The 12213-nt window shown below is 34.0% G+C and overlaps 2 protein-coding genes across 2 annotated transcripts; one reads left to right on the forward strand and one right to left on the reverse strand.

The window, feature by feature from the left end:
• The first annotated feature begins 880 nt into the window (after positions 1-880).
• On the forward strand, positions 881-2788 carry LOC123866917. The gene is made up of 3 exons (XM_045908697.1): positions 881-1177; positions 1314-1332; positions 2464-2788. The coding sequence occupies exons 1-3, from the start codon at positions 1004-1006 to the stop codon at positions 2643-2645; spliced, it is 375 nt and encodes a 124-aa protein (XP_045764653.1). The 5' UTR covers positions 881-1003; the 3' UTR covers positions 2646-2788.
• Positions 2602-12048, reverse strand: LOC123866913. The gene is made up of 2 exons (XM_045908694.1): positions 12025-12048; positions 2602-4654 (listed from the first exon to the last, which is right to left on the reverse strand). Exon 2 carries the CDS (start codon positions 4640-4642, stop codon positions 3965-3967), a length of 678 nt encoding a protein of 225 aa, XP_045764650.1. The 5' UTR covers positions 4643-4654; positions 12025-12048; the 3' UTR covers positions 2602-3964.
• Between the last annotated feature and the right edge of the window lie 165 nt (positions 12049-12213).

Raw genomic sequence — 12213 nt, forward strand, 5'->3', positions numbered from 1 at the left:
GACCATGACTTGGTAGCCCAACATTTCAGGGGTGGTACCTACCTCAACATCATCATTCCGAGCAACTACTGAGTATGGGTCACCTCTCAAAATGAGAAGGGTTCAAGTCATAGTCGATAGCGCTGGCCTAGTATGGATTTTTAGACTCCACACCTAAGAATGAGAAGAAATGCCAACACAAGAATATCCATCTACTTTGCAAGTTTAGTTACAGGTATATACCTACCTTTCTCGATACTCGTAATACTCGTATTAGGTAGGTAGTAGGTACCTACCTACTAGAAAATTGGGTAGGTTTCCGTTTACGGAAATAAACTAAAAGTTCATGGGTTTGTTGGACTACCTGTGTTATAATACTTAGGTACCTTTACCTAGACCTACCCAGTCTTAGAAACACTGAAAATTGTTTTTTGTCGCTTGGTATATTTTAATATTGTTGTACCTACATTTATATTCATGAACTCAGAATTTTCTTCTCTTTATTTGACATCAAACTTGATACCTACAATAGCAAAAAAAAATTTTGGAGACCACTTTTTTTTGATTAGTTTGATGAATCCGTTAGGTTTTTTTTTTTCGTAAAAATAGCCTATGCCACCCGGACCTTAACAACGAATCAATTGACACTTCATTCATCAAAATCGGCCCAGTAGTTTAGGCACTACGGTTGAACACACAAAATCTGGAAACAAACATACATACACGAATAGACTGCTAAAATCATTCATTACTCTTCTTTTTGGCTTTGCCGCATTCGGGTAAAAAGGAACATTTGTGATGACTAGTAGTCAGTAGACCAATTACTTACCTACTACTTACCAATCAGCAATTCTTTTTCCAGTATTTTTAAATTCATTCAGTGTGTTGGTACTTGGTAGGGAGGTACCTACCTAGATGGTACTGTAAATACCTAAACACAAACACATTTGTCCGATCACCAGTAGCCATCTACGTGTAACGAATTATAGCAAAAAAGGGACAATTCGCTTTGTTGGTACTATCAATGATTACTAGCCATGATTTTCCGGTACGCCACGCCTTCCTATATAAAATGCAAGTTCAAAGTCACGCAATCCCTAATGTGGCAATTGAAACAGGCGACATGCGACGAAATAATGTTTACTTCTTCTTAACTCTTGCTTTATTCTTATTTGTGACATTAAGCTTTGGATATCAGGTGAGTAAAACCATTCCAAAGTACCTACCTATTGAAATTAGACATTTTTAACCGACTTCCAAAGAGTGTTTTTTTTTTTAATTTAAACAATAGGTATGTTCAATATATTTTTCTCTAATCAAATATATTGTTTCAGGTCACATTTGAAAACTCTAGTAAGTTAACAGAATAATTGATTTTGTTTATATAATTTCTACATGAGCTGAACAATGGTCTATGGAGCAAAGCACACCTACATAGTGTAGGTACAGTGGAGCTGAGGGACAGCATCGCCTTATCCCAAGCTTTACTTTGACATAGCAGCGGCGACTACTAACAGCCCAGCCTACTGATTCGCTAACTCAGTGTCTAACACTGAATGATAACCGCCGTGCTTTTTTGGCATTTAGTTTTAGTTCTTTGGAGGTTTTCTACAAAAAATATTTTAGTATCACTTAGTAAAGCAGCATTGTATAACCAACCAATGTCAATTGAGCTTGGTGGTTATTATTAGTGTTAGACACTGAGAGAGAATCACCAGGTGCCCTCCTATGACCTTATATGGGCGTTTGTGCACTCATTCGTTTTCGTAAAAATACGATTCAAAGTGGCCACCATACAAAACGTGCCTAGATACGTATTTCGTGGATTTTTGACGTACAAATACGGACGTAACTTTATGAAAACTATAAGTTACATACGAATTGAATCCGAATGAGTGCATAAACGCTCTAAGTCAAATTCCTCAAAGTGAATAATGCCGAGTCTTTCAAAGAGGTGAGTTTGAGTTGCTAATCAAATAAGATGCTGCGCCTTGAGCACACTCCATTCTGCAGGTGTGCATTTTATAGCATAGCTAATAGTAGGTAGGTAGGCCTATCATAGATTTCATCTGTTATATCAAATCAATGGTGCCTATATACATACATAGTATATTTTGCCCACCAATTTTTGACTTTCAGATCAGTTAAAAACGATTGGTTAATTCTGGAATAACTAGGCTTTAAACTTAAGGTCGCTGCATACGTAACGTGTTTTATCCCGTCCCGGACGGGAGGGGACGATTTCTCGAAGTACTATTGGAAAACTAGAAAACTGACGGGGCGGGACGTTCCACGCGTTAATACGCGCAAAAAACACGTTACGTATGCAGCGACCTTTATTTATTCTTGTTCATTGATTTTAAATTAAAAACCTACAAACACTTAACAGTTTTTATGATTTTTAACATTTTTTTGTTTCAATTTGATGAATACCTACCCTACTTCTCTGTTTTATGTAAAAAAAGTTTATTTTAATTTTTATAGAAAACTTAGAAAACAGCAATGCAATATCAAGGGAAAAACGTCAACTAGAGGATTTTGAAAATGATGACTACCCCACGCCATCAGCTCAGGCAGCGGAAGAGGAGCCTGGTTTTTGGGATAGAATAGTAAAAGTAGCACTAAGATTGTTCAATCGATTTATTGAATGGTTGAACTCTTCTTAAGTATGTACAGATTGTTAAGAAAACATTTTATTCATAGTTATACCACAATTTTATGATGTATTTTATACTAATGGTTAAATATTGTAAGAATCTCCTAATATGAAAACAATAAAACATTGACAAGGTTTCATGTCTTACACAATCCAACAGATAATTACTAAACTTTGACATCAGTTATACCAATAATATTAATAAACAAATACAGAGAGAGTAGCTTTAGTTCAACAGTCACTTAGCACAATGTGTTAGAAACATCTAAGTTGTTAGGGACTCATATGTATTCCTGTTTTCAAAACTTAAGTATCTATAGTATTTTGTAGAACTGACAACTGCTTTAATAAGAATGCATTTCAAGCTAGGTTTAGGGTAGGAGTGGCAGCTTTGAACCACAAAAAGTTTAGAGCAGTTATTATTCCACTTCTATAGTGATGTATAATGCAAGAAGTTTAAACCCACATACTAGGTTTTTACATATTTTATATCAGTTTTTTTTAGGATTTCTTATTCCAAAATAGTAAAATGGTTCACACCCTATGGTACACAATGAACTGTGGGGGTGATACTTAGTGAACCGAAGTTGAAGTGAACTTCTCTCAAGATATCTAAACTTATAGGTACAATAAAAGTTATTTGTATTATTATTTATGGTATTTTGAACAATGTGTGTATATATGTATAAGTAAGTAAGTAAGTATAGCTTCTTCAAATTTTGCAAAAAAATAATTAAACATTCTCTTATTGAAAGATCGCCAATGTTTAATCGCTAATTACCTATTCTTTTTAGTTTTAACTTCCATCTATTTTTAGCATTTTTATTATAAATAGGCTATAGGTTCACTGCATTTTTAGACATTGATTCACTGTGCATCACCCCTGCATATTTTTACAACAGGTTATGTAGAAATGTGCAGAAACACCTAGAAGTTTTAATTCATATGCTAAAAGAAGTGTAATGAATCATTCAAAACGATAAACCAATAAATTATCACTTTTAGCACAAAAACAGCAAAGAAAAAAGATAGTCTCGTTTTTACTTCAAAACACAAAAAATGCCCCTGCATGTGCAATTAGATTGGCAGCTTGCTGGCGACTAGGGTGATGATTTAGTGTGCAGGTAGCTTCTTATCGTGTGAAATTGCAGTGTAACACCAATGCATAGCACAGCTAAAGTGATTCACTGTGTCCACTTAGTTCATTGTTGCCATCCTCAACCTATGCAAATTATAATTGTAATAATGATTGATGCAGGTTTTCGATTCAACATACTAGTGGCAGAATAACCTAATATCACATTAATTCCATTATCAATAGGTATTGAACTAAACCCGTGTTGAATATCTTAAATTATTTACAGGGATGTTTAATGGATTGTAGTTCTTTCTTGACGACACATTTCGCAGAGTGGCAAATTCAACATTATCAGTTGGTTGTGAGAATTCATTGACATCTTCCTCAACTGGATTGCATGATGCCTGTAGAATACTTTTAAAACATGTAGAACCTTTATTAAATGCCTTACTAGTGAGAGCTGTTTCAACAATACATTTGTATATAACTGAGCTAATATACTTATCTTTCGATAATGGTTTGCCTTCTAATGCCTCAGCAAGTATTTGATATAATTTTCTGAAATCTATTTTCTCAGTCATCACAGAAGGTGGTTTATCTTCAAACTCGGCTATTAAGCGTAACGCAATGTATGTTTCGGTCTGATATTCCTTTAATCCATGAGTATCAATAATGTATTTAGCCCAACCTGCCAACGGCACCACTGGCGGAAACACTTTCCGTTCTTTTCTACGTATTGTAGGAGTTGCCAATGCTTTGTTTATATAAAAGTCTAGCGCAGATCGTATTTCAACTTCAGTTTTGTTAGAAATTAATTCTTTAATTTTTTCAACGTCATTGGTTCCAACTTCTCTTAGAGCTTCTAATAACTCGAACTTCTCTTCCTTAGTCCAACCTTCTAGTTCATCTTCCTTTGAGTTATTTTTCATTATGCAAAAAACGAAACCAAAGAGGATATAATTAACAGGTACCTACGCTAGGTTGCGCACTTTCTCAAGGAATATTGAACTTCTAAAACTACTCAGGTGGTATTTTTCACTATTTTTATAATGAAAACATTAGACAGCACAAGAAAATCGACGAAATCAGTTTCGTTTGGTTTCCGTCCAAAGAGTAGATAGTTTCGTCATTCGTGGTTTCGTTCTGTGGTTTTTCGAGATCACACCACAGCCACAGGGCACAAAACAAAAAATACTTCTTTTTTTAACTGGTTTTACGGCTCTGGATTCTAGCTGTTTTAAGCCTGGTAGTTTAAAATAGTGTCATAAATAATCTAAGATGAGGTTGACAGATCACAGACCCAGGTCCATAGGACTGCAACTTCAGAACATTAAAAAATCGCAAATTAAAAATCGCTTGTGGAGCCATCTATATGAGAGCAAGGCTTAAACGTTAATGGAATTAATAATGTTTGTTTAAAACATGTTCAAAAATCTTTAAAAAATATAATATATGCTAGTACAGTACATTGAAATAGCTTTAATTGAAATTTAATTAATTTTCGCGCTCTCGCACGCCTAGCGCGCTATTAGTGCCCTCTACATGAAAGCACACGCGTAACTTGGAAAAATAAATCTGGAGTCGCACATCTATCTCTAGTAATATAGTAGACTAGCTGATGCCCGCAGCTTCGCCCGCGTGGATTGGTCAGATCCCCTGCAGCATCAGGATTGAGGAGTTGGACTCCAAATTTTTTATGAAACAATGTCGCAATATCGATTAAAAAAGAAATGACGCAAATCGGTTCAGAAATCTCGGAGATTTCGGTGTACATAGGTAGAAAAACACAACTCCCTTTTCGAAAGTCGGTTAAAAAAGTAGCCTATGTTACTCCCTGGTCAATTCTCTACTTGTCTGTGAAAATCCCGTCAAAATCGGTTCAGCCGTTCCCAAGATTAGCCTTTTCAAACAGACAGACAGACAGACAAAAATTTTAAAAACGTGTGATTCAGTTATAGTATCGTTCAAATAACCATATGACCTTAATATGCGGTAGTTATTTCGAAATTACAGACAGACACTCCAATTTTATTTATTAGTATAAATAATCTGTGCCCAGGTCCGTCAAGAATCTTTTGGCGCGTGGCTAAAATCAGAACTTTAGAGACAGTCATACAAACCATGCATACAAAGTATAATATAAACCATTGATAGCCCATGGGCTTGCCTATCATGTTTACCTGCTCAAATACTATATTCGACATGATCAACCCATTGCCGGCCCACTACTGAGCACGGGTCTCTTCTCAGAGTGAGAACGGTTTAGGCCATAGTCTGCCACGCTGGCCCAATGCGGATTGGCAGACTTCACACACCTTTGAGTACAAGGAGAACTCTCAGGCATACAGGTTTCCTCATGATGTTTTCCTTTACCGTTAAAGCAAGTGATATTTAATTGTTTCAAACGCACTTATCTGAAAAGCTAGAGGTGCGTGTCCAGAATCGAACCTCCCGACTTCCGATTAAGGAGTCGGACGTTCTAACCACTAGGCTATCACAGCTCCCACAATACTTTATTTACGTAGTGCTAAATATAGTTATAAAATGCAGATACATCAACACTGTATTTATTATGGGGATGGTAATTGCTTAAGAGATGGCGGCACGGATTAGTTTACAAAATCACAACAAGATGGCGCTGTATGGCATTAACTTGTATAATTAAACACCTGTTTAATACAGATTTGAGATTTCTTGTACGGGTAGTGCGAAACCCTTCGTGTGCGAGTCTGATTCGCACTTGGCCGGTTTTTTTAATGTTTAGATCACTGAATTTTCAATGGTGTTTCTATAATTTATGAAAACTTAATTTTAAAGGGCAAGTGGATTAAGAGAGAAGTAAAAAAATTATATATATATAGTATAAAATTATATAATGATATTCTGTATAATGAATGCGAAATATCTGCTACAATATGTTAATAATGAAAAATTTAATAAGTGTAATTCTTTTAAGGAACGGGCTCAATGGCACTTTATTTTGTTTATTTGGTTGCATTCAATACAGATTTTGAAAAACAATATTTAGGTAAGTACCTATATAAATGAAAAAGGATTCAATCTACACTATATTGCAACTTCAAAAAAATCTGTTGAATATTAACTTATTTATAATGCGTAAAAAATGAGTTCTCAAACGCCATTAACTCTGTCAATATGTCAAAAGTACGATTTTAGTCCTTAATTTAAAGGCGAGTGAACCGTACTTTTGACATGACAGTTATTTACCCATAAAGTTAAAATGGCGCGTGAGAAGTGATTTTGTATGGACTATACTTACATGTTGTCTTTAAAATAATCGCGGCATCGTATACCTTATAGACTAGCCTTAGCGACGGAACAACTGATTCAAAAATAGGTATACATAGGGCGCGTTCCCACTGTGTTGTGACGATAAAAAAACCGTGCAGTTTACAGCGTCATGGCTTGTATATGGAGGTGTTCACATATACCCGCGGACGGCAGGATTAGGTAACTGTCGCCCACGACTCTTTCATACAAAACAACAACAATAATTTACGGTGACGACATAGTAGGAACACACCGTACAGTATGAAAACTCCACCCGCACATTTACTATTATCGGATCCACTTCATCAATATAAGTCAATCTAACAATATCAATATAAGTATAATCGCGTCAATTATGAATAAAAGTAACATTATAAATGCACTGGAATTTAGAACCTCCTCCTTTTTGGAAGTCAGTTAAAAATGGCTGAAATGAAAAAAAAAAGTTAAACAAGCCTGTACTTTTTATTTTAGGGTTCCAGAGAAAAAAAGAACCCTTATAAAATAATTTCATTGTTTGTCCTGTCTTTCAAGACCGGTCAATGGAATCAAAGCCTATAGGGTAGGTACTTCACGTTTGCCGAAAATCATGGGCAGCTAGCACTGTCTTATATCACAAGTAAAGGGAAAATCCAAAAACCGTTAATTTGTTATTATATTACAAAAAGTTTCACTTCTTGTTCGATAGTACTTACGGAACCCTTCGTGTGCGACTTCGACTCGCATTTGATCAATTTTTTTTATATAGATAATATACACTTCCAGCTATATGTTTTGGATTATGATGTACAATTTTTTTTTATTATTTCACTCCTTTACTCTTGTCCACGACGACGCCACGCGCAGTTTTAGGTGGTTAACTGTCAAATATTCTGTCAAACTGATCCGATTATAGTCAATTTGCGTCGGAGCTATAAGAAAATATAACTTAAACACTATTAAATATAAATGCAGATGTCGAGAAATCTAACTACAACTGCAAAATGGGCTACATGCTTCTAGGAATACTGCATTATATCTTTGAGAACCTTAAAGTCCATATTAAATAGAACTTAAGAAAAAGGTAACTTAATCTATTTCTTAACTTGAGAAATTAACAAGGCGTTATTTAACGGTATGTGTAGTAATAAGTGACACCAAACTTTCATTAAAAACACTTAGAATTCATATGTAATATCATAAAATCAACAACATAAACTGTCTCCATTTTAGTTTAACAACGATAGCAAAGAGAACTAAGCGAATTAAATGCAATTATACAAGTTGTTTTTAATAGTTTGAACACAATGGGTGTAACTTTTACCTATGAACTGCATGTACAATATGGGAGGCATCTTTATCATATAGGTGGGATATATCACTAGAAGTTAGAACGGACTACAAAAGAGGGGATCAGCCGGGTGATTCACTAGTTCAGTGATCAATACTGAATGAGAGCCATCAAGCTCATTTGACATTTATTTTGAATGTATTGAAGGTTTTCTATGAAAAATTGTTTCAATATCACTCCGTGAAGCAGCGATGTAGTACCAACGAATGTTAAAAATGTCATTTATTTCATTTGTATAAACAACGCTATAGCCAAAAAAGAGGTGTCGTAAGGATTTTAAGGAAAATCTTTACATAAATTAAAATTGAATTTTAAGATAAACGAAACAATAACTCGAGCTTAAACAACTATGGTCTTTTAATCAAACAAAGCAAATTGACATTTCCTAAGCTGCCAGCTTTTTTCGAAAATTAAATAGTATTGGGACAAAAAGAGGCAAATGGTATGAAGACTGACTCAGTACGACGACGAACTATAGCTGATATAATTAAATTAAATTTAACGTGGACTGATTAATTAGTCGAGTGGATAGTAATAATTGATTTCGAAACTAGGTATCTGCCATGGGTTCGATTCCCACCCTGGATAAATCTTTGAGTTATAAATACAATTGTCCTGAGTACGACTCATTTACAATGACACAATTGAACCGTATCACATCACTATTACTTTAAATACATTCTTTTACAATTTGACATTGGCTCCTGTCAAAATGCTTTGTTTAATTAAGAATCCTACTATTGTGCGGCCGTTTTAAGTATGCATTTTTGACATGTGTCAGTAACATATACTCGTAAAATGATATTGTGCGACCTCTCATACACATTATTGTTTATATGTAACTGACATTATTATGTCAAAAACGCATACTTAAAACGGCCGCTCCTAAGATTATGGAACGCCGCACTGTTTAGGATTATACTTATTCATTGAACATTGAACAGACATTAATTACATAATCGAATTTCAATAAGTGTTTATCAAATAAAGAAGGAAAGTCGTATCACCATTTTTACATACCACAGTCCACACCCTTAATCCTGCATGTTCCGACTATGGCCTTGATTTGAGAAACCCAGTTTAGAAGAAAGCCGCGGGTATGGATGCTAATTCTGTTGCACATTGTAAAACTAATAGCACAATATAATTTGGAGGACGCAACATCGACGTTACCGGTCGGTCTACACCGTTTTTTGTAAAGAAAATGTAAGGAGAACGCGAGGCTTCATAATCGCGCATTCCAAATTCGGACCTTACATTGCTACAGTGGTCAGCAACATAACTTTTCAGGTGGGCAAAATTGGAACAACAGCCGCCATTTTAAAATCCATGCCGGTGAATAGCGGGTAATTAAGCTATATTGAATCTTCCTATGTTGAAAGAATTTATTCCTCTTTCTTCTTGGTGAATTTCATGAAATAGCAATATAAAATTTTCCACTAGTGACGCTGCCACCTGAACAGATAAGTTGGTGGCACTGTAGTCTATACAAGTATTAACAGGGCTCTCTCCGTCACTCGTTTCCACTCGTTTCATACAATCGTAGTCAACCAAAGTCCATGAAATTTTGCAGACATATTCTAGAAACTAATATCTGCGTCTGTGGTGTTTTAGATTTTTCTAAAAATATGTAGTTTTAAAATTACAGGGGCTCAAAGATTTGTATGAAAATTTTAAGACCGCGTAACTTTGAAACCGAATATTTTAACAGAAATCTGGAAAACCACAGACATAGATATTAGTTTCTAGAATATATGTGCAAAATTTCATGGACTTTGGTTGCTTAATATTCAAATGAAATTGGAACTACGATTGTATGAAACGAGTGGAAACGAGTGACGGAGAGAGCCCTCTTAAAGCAGTGCGCAAGTGTCAGCCTTTACCAATGACCTCTACTAATACGAGTATGCTGGATTTGCGATTGCCGACCTGTTTTTGAAGCAACTTGATTTTCACCATTTTAGCGCTGATAGCAGCAGTGAGCATCATGTGAGCTTACTTGAAACTAAATATTAGTGATTGATGAGACATCTGTCAAAATAGTGTGTGTAAAAAACACAGCCACACAAAGTGTCAATTTTAGTTACCGATACGCTTGAATCGGCACAGAAAAAAGCTACCATTTTGAATGGCACACCTCTTCCAGCATACTCGTATATATCTATTTCAGTACTTTTTAACTTTTTACGCATCGCGACGGTGGTTTTGTTTCATTCTTAGTTCTATCAATTATTATTCAATGTTGCGGGCCCAACTTAGTTTTATTTTTGTGTGCAAAAGAGTTGGTATTACTTACTATATCATTAATTCTATTATCTAAAATACATACGAAAAAGGTACCAAGTAGGATAGTGGTCTGCTTTAGTTTCATAAGAAAGTAAGGCTTATATAATATAAAACGAATATTTACCATGAAATCTTTGAATAAATGGTTATACTGTATTCAGACAATAGGAATTTATAACTTCTACTATGCAAGGTTTACAATGTCTGTTCATTAACAAAAGCTCATTCATATTATAACAATCAAAAACAATTTACCAGGTCAAAGATACAGATAATATAATCATTACTTAATTCAGTAAAACCAAAATTATACACCCTTATTGAAAAAATTTAGTTGCTTTTACATATTAGTAGGTAATTAATAATAGTACTACAAGTACAAAATGAAACAATTTATGTATCACACATGACACAACTTGCTTGATATAAAATATACAAGACAAATTAACTTGTAACATTTGAGCGAAATATTTGATTTTAAATCTTACTTTGTGTGCAACATAATGAAATTTCTTTAAATGAAAATACCAAAGTAAATCTTTTATAATCATAAAAGACTTGTATCTTCTTAACTTTTAAACAGAGTACTTACTGTTTTATCAGGACCTTGGGCTGATAGTATATTTTATATCAATGTGACCTTATACTGGTATGAAACTGAGGATGTAGGTTCATTAATATTGGTTATGTTCATTTAAATGGAAAAGCTGCTAGATTAATAAAACTATAGTTACATGGGCAGTGGTGTGTACAAAATTATTCTTATAATTATCCATATTTGGGCAGTGATTCATTACAATAAGACACAAAATCAAAAGAGGCAGATTATTGAACTGGTGTAATTATATAGGTACTTGAATTAATAACTAAACATAAAATAAGATTAAATTATGAACAAGTGCCAGCCAGGCTCAGTAATAATTTATATTAGTATGACAACTTTTCATTTAATATTTTAAAGAAATATTACTATTACTCAGTTAAGTAGATCAAAATATACACATGCGCACACAAAAATGTAACAACAGGTATTTACAAGGCTACTTTGGAAGCCGGGTTAAGTATATTATGTTCACACTGTTTATGGCAATTATTGTGATTTTCTTTAGGTACCTACGAACCGTCGAGGCAAAATAAAAACAATTTCACATTTAGCAGTTGAAAGTTGCTTTTATTTTACATTATATAAACTTTAATACAATCAATTTTAACAAGTTTTTAACGTGGTTAATAATGAAAAATCTACACGTCTAGATTCTGTGTATTTTGATTGGATGTTATTAATAACGAATAGTATACAATACGCAAGGAATGTAATTGCTTTACAGAAAATACAATATTTTTGTACAAAAAACGTGCGTTAAATAATAAAGTGAATAATATTAAAGTAAATAAATGAAAAGTAAAAAAAAAGCAAATAAATGATAAACAATAAAGTGAAAGCGGAATTTAGCTTTGATTTGAAAAAACTTATTTATATGACACTTGTTAAGATAAACAAACGTAAAATCTTCGTTACCTTAATACCTTCATTACCGTAATAATTTACTTTTTAGTAAATAATTAAAAACGATGTATTTAGTTTTTAGTATA

The sequence above is a fragment of the Maniola jurtina genome, chromosome 7 (genome assembly GCF_905333055.1).
Source record: "Maniola jurtina chromosome 7, ilManJurt1.1, whole genome shotgun sequence".
Lineage (NCBI taxonomy): Eukaryota > Metazoa > Arthropoda > Insecta > Lepidoptera > Nymphalidae > Maniola > Maniola jurtina.